A 22,487-nucleotide genomic window follows, 5' to 3' on the forward strand; every position below is an offset into this window, starting at 1 on the left:
ACATAAAAGAGGAGAGGCTAAAATTGCTGCCCCCGCTCCCACCCACCCACCCACCCCCGGAGCTGGCAGCCTTCCTGGATCCTGACGCGGCTCAGATTATCACACTGGGGCCTCGGGCCTGGACCGTTCACCCATCCCCTGCTTGCAAATCCACCCTGACAAGAGTTTTGTGAAGCAACCGCAGGATCGGGACCCTGCCGGGCCATGCCGGGGGTGAACACCGAGTCCGCGTGCAGCACTGGACACGCCGGTGACACTCTGACAGCAGTTTGCTTTCCTGCAGCCCTTGCAAGCGCTGGCTCCCTCTCCATCCGCCCAGCGAGAGAAGACGGGCAGATCCCAAGCAACCTCTGGTTTCTCAAAGCAAAGGGCAGGGCCCGGGGCCAGCCGGCGGGGTGGCACACCTGCGTGCCAGTCCCCAGCTGGAGCCGACGGAGCCGGACCCGCCAACGCCAGCTGAAATCCAGCCTGCTCTGCCTCCGGTTTCCAGACCCGACCTGGACTGCACTGAGCCTTGCACACAAAGCAACCCTGGCCCCTTTGCTCTCTGCCCGACTCCAGGTCGCCGCCTGCTTGTTTCCACAAGCAAAGTTTGCAGCCACCGGCCCTGCTCCTCCCTCCCTTGATGGCAAAACAGCCTTCAGGTATTCAGATGGGCCTGTGATTTGCTTGGAAGACCCCCAAGCCAGGATTCAGTACAAAGCCCCACTGTCCAGGCTGTCCTTTGCTGGGAAAAAAGCTTGTTCCCTGGGCGATGGGCCGCGGCGGGTGCCTTTGCACTCAAGGCCAGCGAGCCCGCTCCCTCCCGGCCCTTTCCAGCGTCCTGTTTTTGGTGTCTCAGCTGGCTTCCCCGGTGGACAGTTTCCCCATAAAAGAAACGTCTCATCTGAATGAATCTTATTTTTTAAAACGGAAGCGTCAGCATATTGCGCAGGCAGCTCATAAAGCGACACATAAATCTGCCAGGAAATGCAGCTTAATGCCAGTGTTTGTTTAGAGCAGCAATTGCTCCCCGGGGAGCCCTGGATAATAAAGAGAACATCCACCGGACAGTAAAAGGCGCCTGCCTGCCCTTAACTAAAGGCACGGCCTAATGGCATTTATCGTTACTAGAGGGACCTGTTCTTGTATGGAGGGAGCGGGCTGAGACAGAAACCAAGGGCACTGAGATATCCCGCTGTCCAGCCTTGGGGTCCCAAATCTCCTAGCTGTCTGCCCACCCCATAGCCGGGAGAGGCAGCTGCACCAGCACATCCCTGGGAGAGCGGCGTGGGGAGACTCCTCCATCTCTGGCACAACCTGCCCGGGACCCACTGCAAAGCTGGCTCGGGGGATCTGAAACGCGGCTCCCCGGGGACCCTCGGGGCTACAGGCTGCTCAATGCATCGACGCTGGGCGGACAGCCCTGATTCATGTGTCCCGCCAGGGCTAGCCCCGGGAGGTGCTGGGGGGATGCACTGATCACACGCCCTGCACCCATCTCCCATGCAAGTGCATTAGGAACTCGTGAGCAGAAGGAGAGGAGCTGAAGGGATGTTCCCCCCGGGCAGTACACGGGAAATGCCTGAGAAGTCAAGGTGGGCTGTCTCTACCAGCCCAGCCAGGAGGATCCAGCGGAGATCAGGGCACCCAGCCCTGCATAAACTCAGAAGCCGGTGCCCAAGACCTCACGATCACAATGGAGGGGCTTGCGGTGTGAAGGGCCTGTCCCAGAGCTGCGAGGAGCCAACAAGGCGCGTGGGGCTGCACCAGCCGCTCTCCACAAACTGGCTCTTGCAGCACTGGGCCTGGCTGCTATTCCCAAGGGAAACGGCTTGCAGGCCCCAGCGCGCTGGGGCTGGGTGCATGCAACACCTGGGTGCGGATGGCCTGCCTTTCCCTCCCTCCCCGCCCGCGGGCCCGAGGAGCCGTGTTTGCAAAGGCTGCAGTGCACTCTTGTGGCCAAACGATTCAGCGACGTGGACGTGGCCTTGGCTCCCCGCTTTGCAGAGAGGGGTCAGGGCGGCACTGGCTCAGCGGCACAGGAGATCCCCTGCCCGACCAGGCTTGGAGCTGCTGGGTTTCTTTGCATTTTTTCCACCCTCGAGGGCAGGTAAAAGATACCTTCCTGCCCTTCGTGGGTGAAGATGCAGCGACAGCCAGATTCACTGAGGGACCGGACAGGTGCTTGGAGGAAAGGGCATCTGTAGCTAGGGAGCACAGGAGCGAGGAGCACGGCCTCTGCTTCAGAGCTTCCTGGACCTTCACTGCTGGAGGCTGCAAGGGAGAGAGGAGCACTGGTCAGACTCAGGAAGCAGACCTCGTGGTAGAGGTGATACCAACTGGGTTTTTGCAAAAAATATCTTTAATGATCAGACTCAGCTCGCTCTGCTTCCAGCCTCTGCTGTCTGCGAGGCACCTGCGCGAGCTGGACCCGGTGCGTGGCAGTTCACAGGCCACAGCCGACATTGTCAGATGCTCCGAATCAGATGCTTCTCAGAGGCACGTGCTGGGGAACATCCCCTCTCCCCTCGGCTTTCCCCTTGCCTGGGGAGGATCAGTTGTCTCCCGAGTGTAACTCCAGCTTTGAGGGCCCGTGACAGAGACCTGGAGACGCACACGGCAAGCAGCACCCGCAGCGTGACACACACGTATTGGCCTAACTTCAAGCGTGGGAGTCACCCCAGTCGCGTTGCTCACGCAGAGCCAGACGCCTGTGCACCTATTCGATGTCGGAGTAGATTTTGGACACCCAAAGTGCAACTCTATTCCACCCTGCTCAAGTCCCTGAAAATCTGCCAGTGCATCCACCTCTAACACGGCCTCATCTCCCCCTGAGACTGGGGCACAAAAAGCATCCCGGAGCAGGAGGACCCCCCCACCGCTTGCACTTGCTGTTTTCCAGGGATTTGAACAGGGTGGGCTAGAATTGCACTTGGACATCTAAGTCCAGTTATGCACCTAAGAAGTGGACCAGGCTCTGAACTAGTTAATTGTAACCAGAAAGAGTCATACCTCTTGTTACTGGGGGGTTTGGTCATTGGGTTTCTTGTTTTAGGTTTGCAGTAAAAACCACAGAAAACATTCATGGAAAATTTTCATCCAGAAAGTTGTGCTGATACTTTTCTGGGAAGGGAGAATAATTTCCCAGCCGCCTCAAGGGAACGCAGAGCTAGCCCCGTTGGCCGCAGCCAGACCTGGACTGGGCTGGCACGTCACGGCGCTGGGGTCCGGATGGAGTCTAGCTCTTAGCAGAATCAGGGGCAGCTTCCCCAGCCAAACCCCCCCTGCCCACATTACGGGAGGTGATCTGGTCTTAGAGAAAGCCAATCTTGAACTGGGAACCCGGCGTGTGCCCTGCCTGCCCTGTGACACCCATGGGGGAACCTCAGTTTTGGTATCGCTCACTTTCCAAAAACTGCAGCGACACAACCAGACGCACCCCCGCTGCCAAAGCCCGCCCGTGTCTGCATGCAACGTGCCGTGCACGAAGCGGAGTGCATGGAGTAGACCCGAAGCAAAGCAGCCCCGTGCCGTGCTGACAGAGAGCTGGAAACCCCAATGGCTCCTAGCAGGAACCTGGTCGGTGTTATCCCCTCTGCCAGCAGCTGCCTCGGCCTCCTCGTGCTCCTGCGTCCTGCATTTCTCCTGCCTTCAGCTGCCCATGTGCCCTCCAGGTCAGGTGAGACCCCACCAAAGAGGCAGGGAGATGCCGGGGAGGAAGCACTGATCACGCTGCCTGCCCAGGTGCATTAGGAACGCAGGCAGGTCCACCATGGTCAGGACAGGACTTTAAGGGATGTTTCCTCCAGCCTGAGAAACCAAGACAGGCTCTCTGCCTCGTCTCTGCCGGGCCAGTGCCTCTAGCACAGCTCTCTGGCACCTGGAGGATCCAGCGGAGATCCCCCTGTGCTCGGGGTGGTAACGTGCACCTGGCAGGGATGACTAACAGGTGTCTATCCCATGGCCTCTCTGCTCTGACAATGAAGAAGTGTTTCCTGAGATCCAACCCAAAAACCCACTTTGCTGCAACTTCAAGCCACTGGTCCATGTCCTACTCTGTACAGCAAGAGGCATGTCCAGGTGATGCTAGGTGCTCACTGGGTGGGAAGGAGCTGTGCCGTCCCCCCGCTCTCCATTCACATATGTTAGAGCTGCCTCCCTGCAAACCTACCTCGCAACCAGGCCCAGACGGTGCATCAGACTCCCGGCGGCCACCTGTCTACACTACGGAGAACAAGGGCAGTGGATGCAACTCTCTGCAATATCAACTGGATGATGGTATTTAGCAGAGACCAACCACCCCGGCCCAGAAACATCTGGACTTTGGAGACATTCAAAGTCTAAACCCCAGGAAGGATCTGGATTTTGTTCTGGGCCAGATCAAATCCTGGATCGGAGCATCCCTAAGGTCAGGACCAGCTTTGTGGCCTGCACCTATTTCCCATGCAAGCTGCCACGTTCCTCGTTGGTCCCAGGTCACTCCATAAACCCTCGTGTGCTGGCAGGTGTTTTGACGTCACAAACCCCAGTGCCGGGAGCCAAACCCAGAAGCTTAGTTTAACCCACAGGTGCTAAGCATGGCAGAGCCACAAACACCCATGCGTCAGGGAACCACTCTAACAAACTGGGATCAGGAAGGTATTTACCTGGGGACAGGTGATACCGTAGCTGTGCTGATTGTGGTTTCTCTAAGGTCCTGGATGCTGCCCGGGGCAAGACATCTCAGCATGGGGAGTTGATCCGGTGTGACAACATCAGTGTCCCATCCTCCCACCTATTTCTGCAGCTTCTCAAGGGCAGGAAGTTCCTCTAATTGGGACCAGTTGGAAGTGCTGCCTCCACCTTCCCTGATCTTACCCCAAGCAGGGAGCTCACCCTTATCCATGGGGCCTTCATAGCACACAAGAGATGCCCGTGTGACTATCTTTGATGACAGCAGGACTGAGCAGGTCTGGCCAGACATCAGGTTCAGCATAGCACAAGCGCACTTTATTGGCAAAGGACTTGGAGAACGCGCTCTGTGCAGACATAAAACTGTTCCCATTGCTTGAGGTGAGAGGAAGGCAGGCACGATCCAGACAGGCAGCAAACACAGACATAGCACATCACCTACCACGGCAAGCTCCCACACTGGAGAGGGTTAGAAGTTTTCTTTGAAAAATCGGAAGCTGAACTGCTCGCAATGAGCTTTGATGACCTTCGCCAGGGCAGGAGACCCGCAGAAGAAGACTTGGACTTTCCCTTTGTTCTCCTCTGCAATCTTCTGAAAGACCTGCCAGAGAGGAAGGGCAGAGAAGGGAGGGAAAAGCAGAGCTCGAGGTCAGATTTTACAGCCAGCGCAGACATCCTTAATGAACCATCGGTTCTCTCGGTCTCTTCCAGCATGAAGCAAAGCCATGGGGTGCCGATCAGTGCAACATCGCATGGACTGGAGCACCCGAGGCTCCTTCGCTTGAAACTCCCTACAAGTCAGACACGCCATCACCTGCTCCCAGCACCCCTCTGCTGCCTGCGCTGCGCAGACGGGGCGGTCTCTGCATGACGGGAGGAATGACCGCCGCTCTGATGCTGGAAAGACACACAAGCCTGGGGCAGACACTTCACCCTCCCTGGTCATGCGTCGCTGACCTCAGGGTGGCTGCGCTCAGACAGCAAACTTTTAAACACCAATTTGAATGGGAACAGGAAATCACCTGTAGACTGAACTGGTTAAGTTTGGTTTAAACAGGGACTGCAGTCTTATTGCACTATCTGAGTTAGCTTTCATGACCTCTTTTCTCCTATGGGTTTATTGTTTGCTTGTTTGTCTCTTCTAGCACTGCCCTGCTCCTCTCTTCTCCCTCTTTCCCCCCCAACCCCGCTCCCTTCTCTTATGCATTCAGATTTCTCTCCCCTTATACACTGCTCTGTGCGTGTCCTGTCACAGCATCTGATGCAGTGAGCTAGAGCCCACAAAAGATCTTGCTGTGTGGATGGATGGACAGATGGATAGAGAGAGGGAGACAATCTAGATAGATAGCCAGATAATCTACTTGGGTTAGTCTATATGGTGTAGATAGATAATCTATTTGGGTTAGTCTGTACAGTGTGGATGGATGTTAGTCTATATGGTGTAGATAGATAGATAGATAGATAGATAATCTTTTAGGGTTAGTCTATACAATGTGGATGGATGGATGGATGGATGGATGATTTACTTGGGTTAGTCTATATGGTGTAGATAGATAGATAGATTGATAATCTTTTAGGGTTAGTCTATACAATGTGGATGGATGGATGATTTACTTGGGTTAGTCTATATGGTGTAGATAGATAGATAGATAATCTTTTAGGGTTAGTCTGTACAATGTGGATGGATGGATGATTTACTTGGGTTAGTCTATATGGTGTAGATAGATAGATAGATAATCTATTTGGGTTAGTCTATATAATGTGGATGGATGGATGGATGGATGGATGGATGGATGATCTACTTGGGTTAGTCTCTACAGTGCAAATCTACCCTGGCTTCTACTTGACTTCAGACTAACACAGCAAACAATGTCTCTAGTTTATAAGTGCAACTCTACCCTGCTTTCTATTGAGCAAACCTCCCATCTGCTACTGTGGGAACCTCTTAGGTAAGGAGACAGACACCAGGCTTGTGTGTTCGATTCTCCCCATGCAGCTCCTTGCTGGCTGCTCTGGCTTTGTCTCCTGTGGCACCGTAACCTGGGTCTCAGCCTGTCCAGCAAGTATTGTTCCAGACAGCGAAGAGTACTGTTGAGTTGGCTTCCTGCCCCATTACCTTGCTCCAGTTGGGGCGGCCTGGCTGGGTTCTGGTCCTCAGTCCCGTGATGGAGTCCTTCTTTTCTTTCTTCGCCAGGAGGTCTAAAGCCATCTGCAGGCCGATGGCCTTCATGTCGTTCTTGCCCAGGGCGGACGTCATGTACATGTGCATCTCTAGGAAGCGGCCTAGGCACGCGAGGGAAATCAGAGCGACAGCTGAGTGTCTGGACCTTGGCTTATGAGGACAGAATGACTAACCCACGAGGCCTCCACCCCAGAGGACCGCCCAACACTACTGTCTCTGCATAGAAAGATGCCTTCGCCGGGAGGGCAGTCGAAACCACATGTCACCAGCAGTCGGGGCTCCCGGTGCTGAGAGAACAGGACAGGAGCTGGTCACCAAAAGAGCAGCACCCACCCCGATAGCACAAGGTGGTGCAGCAGACAGGATCCTATTTGCTGGCAGGACCCTCAAGAGGTCATAGCTAGTCCAGGCCCTGCTCAAGGCAGGATCGACCCTGGCTAAACCATCCCAGCCAAGGGTCTGTCCAACCTGCTCTCGAGCATTTCCAAGGATGGAGATCCCACAGCCTCTCCACCCTCATTCCTTCGCATCTCCAACCTCAGTTTCCCCTGCTGCAGTCTTCTCCAGACCAACCTCTCCTCTCCAGAGAATTTTAGCCCCCAGATTTCTTCCCAACAGCCACCCCCATCTGACATAGGACACCTGCCCCGCACCCTGCTCCCTGGGCAGCACAGACTCTCCAGTGGGGCATCAGGGGGCATTTGTGATGGTTAAGGCTGGTGCTATGCAGCAACCGCAGCCAGCAGGATTCTCTGGCCCGGCTTGCCGCTTACCTTCAGGCTCCTCGTCAGCCTGGTCCATCTCCAGCCTCGTCAGCAGGCTGACGAACCACTCGAAATATTTCTGGTCCCGGTTTATCCAGATGAAGTCGACCTGCAAAGTGCCACCAGTTCTTGGGGACGCGCTAGAGGCACAGTGGCAGGGAGAGATATGCCGCGAGGGCATCGTTGCTCCTTGCAGCATCCATTGCCCCGAAAGGGGTGGAAGATGAGCACTGGAGAGCAGGCGGGGGCATGGCCAAGACTCCTGGGGGCAGCGGCAACTCTGCTATCCCCTCTAAGCCAATGCCCCACTTGTCCCCTCGGTTATGTTATTGCTTAAAATATAGCAGCCAAACTGGCTGCAGCCACAGTCCTATAAGGGCTGCACAAAGGCACATGGGCAGCAAGTCAGGAAGAGACCTAATTTAAGGACAAGTCCTAGGTCCAAATATTTCATGGCCCTGAAGCCCGACCACACAAGCACAGCCTAGAAGGACCGTGACCTCACCTTCCTGAGTTTCATGTCATCATCCTTGAGGGTCTCGCACCACGAGTAGCTGCAGTTGGGACAGTTCTGCTTCTGCATGCGATACCTAGGACAACACAACACCCTCCGTGTCGGCAAGGAGCCTTCCAATGCCAGCGCGATGGCACCCTTCTCATCCGGGAAGCTGGCGTCTCCCAACCTCTAGGACTCCACAACTCCCAAGTTGCAAAAAACCCTTAAAAAGGACCTCACCCTTTTTCAATAATCAGGTCTGGAAAATACCCCCCGTCCACCTGCCGGGAATACCTCTTAGCTTGGACTAAAGCTTCCGCAAGGTCTGGGCGGATAAATGTGGCTTGGGGAATGTCTTTGCAGCTCCCTCTAAAGAAGACCCATGAAGGCATCTGTCTCAAGCCAGGTGGAATGAGATTGTGCTACGGCCTCAGTTTCCCATCTGTAAAATGGGGTTAGAGCCTTCCGACCTCGCACGCGGGAAGATAGAGAAGAGTGGCCATTACACACAAGATGTTCCTGGCACCTTGAATCGACTCCGAGGGCTTTCATGAACATGAGTCGGCAGTGTGACGAAGCCATCAGAAAAGCCAATGGCACTTTATCGTGCATCAGCAGATGCATGACGAATAGGTCCAAGGAGGTGATGCTTCCCCTCTATCGGGCGCTGGTCAGACCGCAGTTGGAGTACTGCGTGCAATTCTGGGCGCCGCACTTCAAGAGGGATGCGGATAACCTGGAGAGGGTCCAGAGAAGGGCCACTCGTATGGTTAAGGGCTTGCAGGCCAAGCCCTACGAGGAGAGACTGGGGCTCCTGGACCTCTTCAGCCTCCGCAAGAGAAGGTTGAGAGGCGACCTTGTGGCTGCCTATAAGTTCATCACGGGGGCACAGAAGGGAATTGGTGAGGTTTTATTCACCAAGGCGCCCCCGGGGGTTACAAGAAATAATGGCCACAAGCTAGCAGAGAGCAGATTTAGACTGGACATTAGGAAGAACTTCTTCACAGTTCGAGTGGCCAGGGTCTGGAACGGGCTCCCAAGGGAGGTGGTGCTCTCCCCTACCCTGGGGGTCTTCAAGAGGAGGTTAGATAGGCATCTAGCTGGGGTCATCTGGCCCCAGCGCTCTTTCCTGCCTATGCAGGGGGTCGGACTCGATGATCTATTGAGGTCCCTTCCAACCCTAGCATCTATGAATCTATGAATCATCTGGGGTGGAAAAATTGCACCCAGGCAGCCTATGGAAAGCCATGCACCACTGACCTGTACATGATGCTCTGCAGAATGGAGGCGAAGGGGGTGATGCCGATCCCAGCGCCGATCAGCACAGCGTGCTCTGAAGTGAAGATCCGCCGCGTGGGGGTACCATAGGGGCCGTCAACATAGCACTAGTGGGGAAAGGCCATACTTGACCATGTGAATTTGCCCGAGTCACGGAAATCGTTTCTGTGCCTGTGCTGGAGGGGGCAATGCCAGGCACATGGATGGATCAACGAGGTCTTGCCCTTGCCCTTTGCACACCCCCAAAAACCCATTGTTCACAACTGAGGATCACGCTTGCAAGACGCTGAAGCCTTGCAATTGCATCTCTTCTGTGTTCAATGTAACTGTGACTGTCAGGTCCAGATTTATCAGAGAGCCCAGGATCAGATCTTTAGGAGTTCAGCACCCATCATTAGCAACCTCGGAGCAATCTGGCCAGAGATCTGCAGGCCCGGCTGGTTTTCCGGCCCGACCCTGCCATGCTTGGTCCTTGCTACAGGAGTGGGCACAGAACGTGCCAGCCCTGGAATATGCCTCATTTAGGGGACCCTGTTGCCCCCCAAACTCCTATTATGCATAGTGTAGGAACGGTGTAGGGGACCTCACTTGGGTCAGAGAGCAACGGTCCGTAGTGTAGACATGCCCAGGAGATCTGTACAGCCGCTTGCCCTGCCCCTGCAGCAGTCTCACAGCACTCAGCGCGAGCAGCAAGGCCCACCTAGGCAACAGCGTGAATTAGCCTGCCCTGAGCTCCCCCACACCATGGGCATTCATTAACCAAAAGGGCTAATTAGCCCTTTTGAGCATGTCCACACTACTCTGCTGCGACTGCGGCATACACAAAATATGGCTTTATGCCTGGAGCTGGAGGGCTCCGATGCATGAGTCTGGGCCCTGAAGAAGGAGCTCGCAGTGGGGAAACGATGTCCCAAGTCTTCAGTGGATTTGCCTGCACTCCGGGGCCTGTTTGCACAGCGCTGGAGGTGGGTGAGGGCTTGAACCAGCGATGCAAAGGAGAATCTTACCTTAATGTTGCAGAACTGGTGGTTTCCCCCCGACTTGGCAGGGACCTATTATGCAAAAAAAAACAACCAAAAACCCATCAACCAAAATGTTCTTAACCCCTTTCCAGCTCTAGTATTCAAGTTGCTTTGCTTCTGATGCTCTGGTAACACCTAGCTACTTATTTCCAGTTGGCTTGAGCAGGGCAGGGACATCCATCCTGGTGATATGGCTCCTGCCCCTTTTGTTGTGACAAATGCCCCAAGACTAAGTCACACATCATCTTCTAGCAATGAGCCCACCGCTCGGTTTCAAACCAGGCGTGCGTACGACGGCTCTGCAGAGAGGGGTAGCATCCCACGTGCATCCCAGGCTAACAAAATGTGACCCGCGTTGAAAAGAAATGGCCCAGGCCATTAGCTCGTGGGGGGGACTTTCAAAGATCTAAACGTCTGCTCTGGGGACAAGTAGATGTCTGGGCAAATTAGCCAGATTGTAATCCAATCAAATATGGATTTAAAAAAAAAAGTAATTATCTGAATTCCCACAAAGGCATCGTTAGTGAGGGGCCGGGGGAGGGCAGAACAGATTTACAAAAATGTTGATCCCGCTGACAACGGCAAGGGGGCGGGGGAAATCTCGGCACATGGCAAGAGCGGATAATAGTTTAACTGCAACAGGGAGAGAAACTCATTAAAACGGTGCATATAAATTCTTTATCTGTAATGACTACCCCGTCAGCTGTGACAGAATCAATATCCTGAGAGCTTTTCATATCAGATGATAAAAGCCACTAAACGTGGCTCTCAAACTTCCTAGCATTAGTATGATTTACATCTAATTTTAGCTTTATTTTTTTCCCCTGAAAAGAGAGAGAGCGAGAGCGAATGAGCCTTTGCTGATTTAAAAAGGTCTTTATATTTATTCTTTGTCTCTAAACGCCTTGCTCGCGATGACTGTATTATGACACATTTTAGCTTCCTCGTGGAATCTCTTCCAACATTCATAAGAAGGAATTCATCACAAAACCCCGGTACCTCGTCTCCTTACGTGACGCTTACCGCCTGGTGCAAACCGGCAGCCAGCACGGGAAGTGCACGAGCACGAGCACGTGTACTAGTGCACGAGCACTAGTATTTTCCTCTGCAGAGGACAAAAGGAGAACGACGAGTGGTATGGAGTCATCATGGAGGTCTTGACCCAGAAAACAACGCTAGGTTTGCTTCATTGAAGCACGTGAATAATCCCACTGAAATCCAGGGGGATGGTCACGATAGGGTTGCCAACTCTGACTAAAGGTATTCAAGGAGATTTTTTTAAATCTTAAAATAGCCTATTAAAATCTCCCAGATTGGTTTCAATAGTCACCGGGAGAGGGATGCTGATTCTGGTAGACTCCCGGCCAGTCTGGGAGGGCTGGCAACCCTAAATCAAGGGCTTCACATTAAGCACGGATGTGTTTACTGGGTTAGAAGAACCTTAACTACCCTTCAGACCACGTCACCCAGAAGGCACCCCAGTTTCCCCTCTTGCTCGGCCAACGCAGGGTGCCACGAGGCATCATGGTAAATGCAGGCCAATGGGAGAGCCAGGCCCTCCATAGAGAGCTGGGTTAGGAGGGCCTCAGACTACAGCTCCCAGGAGGCATTGCAGCACCTCTTTCTCAAACAAGGGCTTCTGCTCTTGGTCAACACCTAAAACCCAGTTGGGGCTTGTGTTGGGGTTTTTCCCCATAAAAATGAACATTGAAACCAATGCTCGTTGCAAGGAAGAGCTCCACTGTCTCCCAAAACACGGTTTGGTTGGAAAAGCCCTAGCAGCCCCCGGACACTCGCTCCAGCTGGGGAACGCGTGACAAGCTCTCCACCTCTCCAGCATCCACCCAGCCCATGCTCCGAGCCGTGTGGCCCCGGTAGCGATGGATACAGATCAGATACGGTAGGTTGTCTTGACAACCGACGAAGAGCCCTTACATCTGTGGGATGAAGGATCTCTTCTTCCGACTTTTGGGCACAGGTGAGGTCTGCAGATCCGCAGGCAGGTTTGGTGGGTTTGTAAGACGTCAGCTCGATCGCTTCATCCTTTGAGGTGGCCACCGTGCCAGCTGAACCCGAGGACCCGAACAGAAGATCCTAAAGCCAGGGGGAAAGACAGTCTTGCAATTAGACACGTCCCTGAGGGACTGGGCATGCTCTGCTCTAGGATCCGGCCATAGCTGCTCTGCTTTGGTGTCGGGTCTGGCAGCTAGCCTGCTAAGGGCTGGGGCCTGGGGTTTAGTTCACTTCTCGCAGCCTGTATCATGCTGGACAACCACCGGGACCCAGAGCTTTCTGCTTTCTTAGGGGCACACGTCTGACGGCAGCTGGGAAGGGGCTGTACCCCTGGGAGGATGCACAGCAAGCAAAGCTTGAGCCAGGTCCCCAGACCACCCCCGGAAGAGGAGCGGTGTCCGGGTCTCCGTGCCCAGCCGGACGTGGCAGAGACACTCCGGCTGTCAGCGGGGCAGCATCAAAGAAGCAGGGAAGAGCAGGGTCTCTCCTGGGAGATGCAGCTCCAGGGTGACAGGAGGCTCTGAGTACCTGCAGGGGAGCATTAGATACTGCTCACGGCTGCGTATTCACTAGCCAGCAGAGCCCTCTATATGCCCGATGCGAGAACATCAGCCTGGGAAAATGCAGCAGCTTCTGAGGCCCCAAGCAATGTGTGTCCAGTTTCCACGTAGCAGCATAATGTTCCTTCCTTTCCCCGGCAGCCTTCGACATACAGGCCGCGGCTCTCTCCCGAGTACCATCACTGCCACCCAGTGCCACCCTCACCCATTTTAAAGGCCCTTGAGTGCTGGAGTCTGCATTGGGAAAGGAACAAGTGGGTGCAAAACCCTGGACGTGGCCTGCTCAGCTCCCACCCTCTGAGCCAGGATGTCAGGCGAGATGAACCCAGGGTCTAACCCAGCTAAGGGTAGTCCCAACTAGCATTTCAATCGTCCTGAGGATCATGCCCAGCTGGTACAGACCTGCATCCATTTCTGGCACCTCTTCTTCCTGAGACTGCGGGTCAAGCGTTTCGGTGCCAGGCCGGGCGGTTCGGGCTGCCTCACGTACTCGTACAGCCTGTTGGTCCATTGTCCCAGAGACCGGATATGCAGCCAGATGGTATCTGCCAAATGCAGGCCGACCATTGTGGAAAAATAATGGCCCTCATGTTGCTGCTTGGATTGCGGGAAGCACACGCTTGCCCTGAGATCCTGCAGGGATGGGTCCTCAATGCAGTAGTTTTGTGGTCCACAAAACTAAGTCACTCCAGGGAAGATCTGGAGGTGGGGTGGGCGACTCTGGACTCTGCCCCGAGCCTCAGAGAAAACAGAACTGGGTGCAGCACATGAAGCGAAATGCAAGCTTTCAAATGCAACGGAGGAAGCAAAGGGGGATGCTTACATGTCATCCCCGAAATCCTTTGCCCCCATGTAAACCGGCAGCTGTAAGGCACCGGGCTATATTGTTGCAAAGCAGTAAGTGTTTTGGGGAAGCTCTTCCCTTTCTGTGCAGTGAAGCCTCAGCTGTGCCAAGGAGAAGGCCGGCAGAGCAGCCAGAAAGGTGGGAGAGGCCAGGAGCGGGCAGCGGGCATCTCGGATCAGCTAGGACGTGTGCTTCTACACTGGGGAGGGAGGGAACATGTAACAGGGCAGGGAACCCAGCCACTGGACCGATGAGGAGTGGTGTGGTGAACAGGGCAGGGAAACCAGCCACTGGACCGATGAGGAGTGGTGTGGTTTATAAACCCCCTCTGCATCCAGATCCAGAGGCTCTCTGAAGGCTGCAAGTCCAGCGATGAATGAAGGGAGTTTTGGATGTTGAAACCACCCCGCCAAGCCTAGCTCACAGGCTGCAAAACCTCATGGCACCATGGAGAATGTTATCTGACTGCCCCGTGCAAGTGCGCATGTCTGTTTTAGCTGCTCAGCGGGGTTTCCAGCACTACCTTGCTGTTCAGGAGCACTGCTGATGGTGAAAGGATGCCATTCGTATGCGGCGATGGCTGGGATGTTCAGGTAGACGTAGTCTCCGGGCTTGTAGTGGAAAGACTGCGGTCTCTTAATCACCAGATGAGTCACCTGGGTTGAAAGCACGAGCAGAACCATGAATGCAGCCTGCCACGGTGAGAAGCAGGGGAGGCACCAGACCAAAGGGTTGTTAAAGGGCTTGGCATGAATAGGCCTCTGCCTGGGTTAGCTAGTTAGCACGAAGAAGTGACTAGTGTTTGACCTGTGGCTATCACACAGTGAGGACGGCAGAGGGAGCTTCACCCGGGTGCAGAACAGGTGCATGGCTCAGTGCTGGGACTTTTGGAGAGTTAACCACTGCAAAGTCCCCACCCCATCTCAACCACCTTCTCTATAGCATCAATGTGATGCAGGTGCTAATGAGGAAGGGTTGTTCAAAGCAAAGGAGCTATCAGATGTATGCACCCCTGGAATTAGCAGGGCAAGGAGATGTTCACATGCACGTGTTCACGTGCATGAGATAACATACATGGGCTGGCATGCATGTGTAGAGTGCATCTAAGAGGGGCCCAGAGTAGGCACAACATGGGAAGAGACCCAAGTGCCTCTGGCCCTGGCTGTCACCCCCTCCAGGGACAGCCCAGGGGATCAGAGTCGACAATGTCACAAGCAGAGCTCATCACGACTTAGGTCTCCTTTGCCTTCCAATTTGCTGTCTGGGCACATCTCATCCAACGTCTGCATAGCAAGTCAGGAACAGGTGGAAATAGCACCCAGAAATTCCCACGCCTTTCTTTCCAGTCCCACCTGCTCAATGGTGGGGTGGTTTTAAGGGGTGTTTCCCTTCCTAGCCTTCCCGGGTCACGCTGGGGACACACCTTGGATGGCAGGAGGTTGATTTCCATGATGGACAGCCCCCCGATGCGCGACACAGCGAGGCCAACGATCTTCTCCGTCACGAAGAGGCACCCTGGCACGACAAACCACTTCCAGAAATGCGGGCCGTGGAGAATCAGCAAAGCCCAGAGCGGGATGTAGGAGAGATGAGTCCAGTAGAAGACCTGCAGGGCGAAACAGCAGCTGCTTAGTGGAGATACTGACTGGCTGTTAGTGACGAACAACAGCCAAGACTAATGAGCAGAAGAGCAGCAAGATGCAGTCCTGCCGCAGGCGTCATTGCTGCGCAGCTCCAGCTCAGCTATTCTTTTCCTGGCTGTTTACAGGCATGGGCTGAGCCTCTTCTTCTCTATGCCCCCAAACAAACCACCCCAATAGCAAATGAGCAAACAACACCACCCAGCAGTTAAAATCCTAGGAGAAATCAGGGCACCCTGCTGCCCTGGACTTCAAATATACGCCCAGACCACAAAAGGGCAGTTTATGTCAGTGGGGCCAGCTGGGATTGAAGCAGGTGTCACAGACAGCGGAGCTTCCTTTAGTCCCTCTGGATTTCTTGCTTTGCAAAGCTCCAGTTTCTGCCCCCCAGGTCTCCAGTAACTGCCCCAGCATGACTGTTATAAAACCCAGGGAGAAGCAGGTCCCTCGGGCACAAGCCTCAGCATGGGGGGAAGGTGGTGGCACCACCTGGAAGCGAGAGCAGCGGAAATCCAGGTACCTCGAAATGGCCGCTCCTGCGGACAAAGGTGCTGGAGCACAGGAGCATCAGGGCGATGAGGAGCTGCAGGATGATCCCCGTGATGGAGGCACTCCCGCCCACCCAGCCGATGCCGGGGCGCGTGGTGAACAGGTACTCCCAGAGGGAATAGCAAGCCTGGGTCTGAGCCAGCCTGGCTGAGCACAGGAAAAACAGCCCACGCCAACGGGATTAGCTACTGGTGTCATCCAAAGGCAAGCTCAGACCAGGGCACCAGCCCCTCCGTGGGAGGCGTGCCTCCTCTCTGAGCTGTATTTATAGTGGAGAGGCGTTAAAACCCACGGCAGGGCCGAGGCCCGGCACTCACCGAAGTTGCCCACGTGGGCGCCGGTGTGGACGGTGGCGAGCGCGGCCACCACGTACCCCACGAGCTGGTGGAAGACAACGTTCTGGTCCAGCGGCAGCACTTTGGCCACCCAGGTGGCTCGCAGCCAGGTGAGGCACCGCCGCAGCATGAGCACCTGGGGGGCAGAGGACAGGCTGAGCTCCCTTCCGCGGACGCTCCCTGCCTTCCTCTTTGGTGCAAAGAGGGTGTCATACCAGGCCACTGAGAGCCGGGGAAATGGGGCTGCCGTGGGCGTGGGAGAGCTATGCTGCTTGGAGCCACAAGCCGGGCACGTGGACAGCGTGATGGGGGCCTGTGGCTCAAAGCCTCCTCTCATGGGCAAGGCTGTCTGCTCAGCTGTGGCCTCCTTAGCAAGGGAGAGGACGTGTGGCTCTTTCCAGGGCACCGGCCTGGCCACGGGGTGGATGCATGGAGGCACCAGCAGCCACCGTGGGGCTCAGGGATTCCCATCCTCAGCACTGTGGCTGTGAGAAAACTCCCCCACCCCACCCTGGACCTCTGGCACCCAGGGGCTCTTCCCCCCTCCGGCAGGACGGCCCGACTTGGGAGAGACGCAGGACTCACGCCAATGAAGGTGCAGTTGAAATTGAGGCACTGCCCGCACCCCCGAGCCACCTGCACCCAGCCCCCGGCACTTGCGTGCCGGAGCGCGGCGAGGACGAAGAGGAGGATGTTGGTGCCCACGTAGGTGCCCAGGAAGAGGAGCTTGCTCCGGTTGTTGTGCCAGTACGCCGGGGTGAGGTAGCGCGGCCGGCGGCTCCGTTTCTTGTGCGCGGGGGGCTTGAGCCAGTTGGCAGCGCTGTCGGGGAGGAGAGGAGCGGGGCTGGGGATGCAGCCGGCGGCTGGCACCGCCCGTGCTCTACCAGGCTACATGATACCGCTGACCCAGCTGGTCCCCGGCCTCACCGCACGAAGGAGGTGCTGGCCTTCCCTTGCAAGCCTGTGGCCGGGGGGCGGTCAGAGCATGCAGCCTCATGGCACTGCTCCTAGGACCCCCTCGGGATTTATGCCACTCCCCTCTGGAGTGAACGCAGCCTGCGAGTCTCCGCTCAGAGGCTGCGGCATCTCTTGGTCTCCCACCAGCTGGTTGATGGCATGATGGGGAGGAGTGTAGCTGTTGCAATGCCCTGGCCTGGCCCTGGCGGGGGGCTTGGGGGCACACACAGCACCTGCCACCTCCACGTCCCAGCTTCCTGGAGGGCAGGAAGTGCCCAGCCTGTGGGCTCTTGCCATGGCGGAGAGATTGGGGGACTCTCCATCAATGGGGGGAAGCACCCTTGAGGCTGATGTGTTACCCACAGCGCTACGTGGCCCCTTCATTGTACGGACTATGAGGAGAGCTGGGGCTGGACCACCACAGCCAAGTTTGCTCACTTCCACGTCCACAGTTTCCTCCCTGGGAGCCTCTGTCTGCCGCTCACAGGCTATGAGGGGCCTTCCAGGATATGTCTGTGGTGAAGCCATGGACCTGATTTAAGCAGGAGGGGTAGAGGACAAGCTCAGGTCCCCTCAGGAGAGTCCCAGCCCCTTAGGACAGAGGTTCCCAACCTTTTTTTTGCCGTGACCCGCTGCTGGGAGCGGAGTGCGGTGGCAGTGGCCCGTGGCCCAGGGGTGGGGCAGTTCCCGGCACGCGGTGCGGCTCGTCCTTTGCATGCGGTGCCACCGGCATTGCCCGCACGGTCCTCATTTGGGTCACGACTTGAGGTTGGGAACTGCTGCCTTAGGAGATGGGGCCTTTCCTTTTGCAACACCCCAATCTTTGCCCGGCTTGCCGATCTGCATGGGATCAGCCCCATGTGCACTGAGCTGCTGTAGACTTATGCCAGGAATTACGGTGATTCGTAACTGGGCGAGAGATGGGAGCACCAGACTCAGGCGCAGGAAGCGCGTGCGGCTGGAAAGCAGCACTGGGGATGTGGCATCCTGGAAGTCCATGAGTTTTCAAATGCAAAGGCCCTGCTTTGGGAGGGATCCCTGATGCCTCAACTGAACAGGGTCCAGCCCGGTGGTGAAAGGAGCACACACAGCCCCAAGGGGGGAAAATTAAAGGCTCCTGCCCGTGACTGATTGGCTGCAGACATGCATAATACTCACAAACAGGGGGAAGGGCAAAGTGCTAACGAGAGAGAATGATTAGAATCAGGACCTCCATGGGAGGATCTAGGATTTTGAAAAGGGGAGTGCAGATGGTAAAATGCATCATCCCATATAACACAACACACTCTTTTCTCCAGATAAAAAGGAACAAGAAACGTTATTAACACGCCTAGGGCGTGGGTTAGTAGTAGTAGGGCCTAGGGCTGGATTAGTATTTTAAAATAGAAGCAAGAACAAATTGCTTCATTGGAATGAGTTGAAAAAAAATCTGCAAGGCCGTGAAATAAGAGCTATGTTACCAGGAGCAGCCCACAGACAGCAGAACTGCAGAAGAAAAGCTAGCTTGATTAGTGGAACATCCAGACCATTAAAAAGCAGAGAGGGTCGTTAACACCTGTGGAATGAAGGGTTTAGAATGAATCAGGGAGATGATAATGGGCCATGAATTCAATTGACCCTTTCCCTGCTGTCTAAATAGAAATGCCATTGCCACTGCCAGGCAGGTCGTTTTAAACTTGGAGTGGAGCAGGAATCAAAGGGAGGCGTGACTGCACCATGTACCCCCTGGATCGCCCCCCACCAAAGCTGCTACCTTATGGTCAGGTTCTCCATCACCTCCGGGAAACGTTCCAGCTCCTCCTTGAGCTCCTCGAAGGTGATGGAGCCGCTGTGGTCCTTGTCGGCCGATTCGAAAAGTGCCAGCGTCAGGTCATCCAGCTTCTCCTCTGGCAAGGAGATGGCGCTCTCCCGCAGGCAGGACTTCAGGACCGTGCGCAACTCATCTGGGTCGATAGAGCCGCTACCTACGAGGAAGGAGAACTTGCACCTAGCCCCAACCGCAGCAACAATGTGCTTATCCTATGCTACTGAGATGGCCGACAGAAGTGTCCTTGCTGGTGAACCAGCTTATGGAAGGCCCAGGGGCTTTTAGGCCTAGCTCGTGCCTTGGATGCAGAAATAGGCCTCCTTCCCTTCACCCAGGACTTTCATAAGGAAGCCGCTCTGCTGGGGCTAATGCTGTATGGCTGCTAATAGACTAGCCAGCATATTTGTCTGAGATTGGTCTAATTCCGATGCCCCTGCAAGGGACCGACAGGAAGCAACTGCGTGGAGGATGCGAGTGCCAAGCTTCAATCGACAGGGTTCACTGTCTCAAGGTGTACACAGACATCCTCCGCCAGAAGCAAAACATCATGGCGAATTCCACTTGAGTCTCAGTTCTGGAATAACCGGGAAGTTTCTATACCTATTTCCACCTTTCCTAACGGAGAAATACAGACAGCATTTCACACGAAGACTCGCGCACGTTGGAACTGCAGTACTTGACCAAATGTCAAGAGTTTTGATCCTCAAACCTAACCCCCTCTGCAAATTTCAGGTAGGGAGAAGAAAGTCAGATCCCTGGCTGCAACTCTGCCCTGGTGTTTCTGATCGAACCAGTCACTGTAAACACCGCTTGTCACAAACACGGATCTTTCATTTTGTAAACTACTACTGACTGGGTCAGACTCTAGGTCCGTCCTGCCCAGTCTCCTGTGTCACACCGCGGCAGAGAGCAGATCCTGAAAGGGAGAATGAACAAGGGATGAGCAGGGTTTTTTCCACTGTTCCTCTCTCACTTCCAACTTCTGGTTACATCAGTGACATTTTTGAAGACGAAAATAGAAAACAGCCTACTTTCCAGGAGGAATTTTTGGGGTGGATAATCATTCGCACTAAAATCTGAGGAAAAAATGAGATTATTTTATACACGTGCAAATTCACGCACACATTTTTCAGGGTCTCACCATCCACGTCGTAAACTTGGAAGAGGAATCTCAGCTTGTCTGACTCATTTCCATGTATGAGCAGGTTCAAGGCTTTCAGTAGCTCATCTAAACTGATGGTTCCACTCTCGTCTGAGTCAAACAAGGCAAAAAATCTCTCTGCAAAGAAAGACTAGAGAAAGAGGAAACATATTTTCAAAACCAGTTGAGGGGCCTTCCAAACTATGAATTAAGAGCATGGACATCTGGAATCATTATTGCAGATTTTATTCTGTAGTAAATGCATTCCCTGTTAAGTAGTAGATGCACCACTGGTGCAAATGCCATAGGTGCAAATGTAGCATCTGGCCAGTAGGTAGCATCGAGCAAACTACCTCTCTCGACTGACCTTGAACTAGGGAGCAGACATGTAACCAGGTCACTAGCATAACTTACACCAGTGTAGTTACTCCCCACTTTGCAAGAGGTAAATTTGCTCCCGAGTGGAATCGTAGAATCACAGAAATTAAGGGCTGGAAGGGACCTCGAAAGATCATCAAGTCCAACTCCCCCGGGCACGAATAGTGCTGAGATCAAATATATAAGTAATATATAAATTCATTTTTGAAATTGGGTGCCACTCGATTTACAAAATGACTAACGCTGCATAGCACTGTGTGAATGTCATGTGCCCAACTCCATGCTTTCCCCCAGAGTAAAGTCAAGCTACTCTGGGGTAAGTGCATCATGGGTCCACAACCGACTCTTTCAAAGTCTTAGACAAATCTTTCCTCAACAGGAGCTGAATACCACGGCGATCGGCTGCCTCATAACCGAGGAGAGTATAGGGTGGATACTGAGCACAGCCGAGGGTTGCAGCAGCAGTCGTGCTGCGCTAGCAGAGTTACCCTGCATGCTTGTAGCAGCCTCACGTCATGAGCACCGTGCTCATCCGAGCTAACATGCCCTACTTCTCAGATGGGTTTTGCAACTAAGGTTGAACTCTGTACTGCTGTGGCTGGACTACGACTGGCCCCTGAGCTAGCTGGCTTAAACTGGACATGTGTGGTACATGGGGGATGTGGTGCTGTGGTGGCTGCAATGTGGAGACACCCTATTCCTTCACCTGTTTCCAACAGATGCTAATGATGTACAACAAATATTATGATCGTCCTCCAAGGTTTCTTTCTAACCCTGTGTCCTTAGCTCCTGCTCTTTTAATTTTTTAGCTTCTCCTTCTGTAACGGAGCCGGGGTAATGGGCTGCAGGCCAGTCCCACTCTACCTGCATTGATTTGCAGGCTCAGTCCCTGTTCCCTCCCCAGGAACACAGAAGCGCCGCTGATTTCCCACCCCCAAGAGGAAACGTGCCTCCTTCACTTTAAGCGCCGTCTTGAACTCTTCCAGGTCGATTTCTTTGTCCTCGCCAGCGATGCTCTCAAACTGCTTGGTCACCCACTGCAGCCACTCGGCGTCATCATCGGCGCTCATGGTGGCGGGGAACCTGCGAAGGGCACAGAGGGGAAAGCCCCGTCACTGTCGAGGCTGCGGGAGTTGTGCCGATGCGAAAACCCCTCAGCAGGACAGGAACTGATTTGGTTTGATCACACGGTGGGAATCAGTGCTCAGCCCCTTGTGCTGCTTGGGGCATCGCCCCAGCCCAGATTTGCATTGCTCTTTCATGGACTGTGAACTCCCGTAGCTCTCAGCTTGTGCACTTGGCCCTGGGAGAATAGAGGGTGCATTTGCTTTCCTTCTCATGAGCCCTACATTCGGGATAACTTCCAGATAGACCAGAGCCTCCTGGCAGTTGTTCCAGTCTGCTGCACCCCGCATTGGGGTATCTGGCCCCTGTTTGACTCACATAATTGTCCTGACTATAATTCAGACAAACATCTCGGCAGCAGACGGGTGCCACGGCGCAGACTAAAACAGATTTGTTCATGTAGTGACAGCACCCAGACTCATCCATCCCTCACTGCCAAGCCAACCCACAAAGGCTTTGCCTTTGCATCATCAGTGCTTCTCCTTCCATTGAGCTGTGCGAGTCCATCCCTGTGCTACATGTGCCAGGAACAGTCCTGGGCTTGTGTTGTGGATGAGGGGAAATGATCCCATGAGGTCCTGAGCACCTCATTGGAGGTTCAGCACCCACAAATTGCATCAAGTGGCATCACCACAGGCATAACGCTCTAACAAGCCCTCTGTTCAGAAGAAATGGCTCTTTCCAGACCACACTGTGACATGGCCTTTGCTTCCCAGGGTGAATCCAGCGCCGACATGCGTCTG

General features: G+C 54.5%; 1 protein-coding gene across 1 annotated transcript; it reads right to left on the bottom strand.

The window, feature by feature from the left end:
* Nucleotides 1–5,008: 5,008 nt before the first annotated feature.
* On the bottom strand, nt 5,009–21,689 carry NOX5 (NADPH oxidase 5). The gene is made up of 16 exons (XM_006035420.2): nt 21,570–21,689; nt 20,242–20,392; nt 19,047–19,257; nt 16,922–17,156; nt 16,319–16,472; nt 15,973–16,148; nt 15,236–15,418; nt 14,336–14,468; nt 13,371–13,513; nt 12,331–12,489; nt 10,381–10,425; nt 9,356–9,480; nt 8,105–8,189; nt 7,609–7,708; nt 6,770–6,936; nt 5,009–5,254 (listed from the first exon to the last, which is right to left on the bottom strand). The coding sequence occupies exons 1-16, from the start codon at nt 21,687–21,689 to the stop codon at nt 5,123–5,125; spliced, it is 2,319 nt and encodes a 772-aa protein (XP_006035482.1). The 3' UTR covers nt 5,009–5,122.
* Nucleotides 21,690–22,487: the final 798 nt, after the last annotated feature.

This window comes from Alligator sinensis, unplaced genomic scaffold, assembly GCF_000455745.1.
Source record: "Alligator sinensis unplaced genomic scaffold, ASM45574v1 scaffold1242_1, whole genome shotgun sequence".
In the NCBI taxonomy this organism is placed as follows: domain Eukaryota; kingdom Metazoa; phylum Chordata; order Crocodylia; family Alligatoridae; genus Alligator; species Alligator sinensis.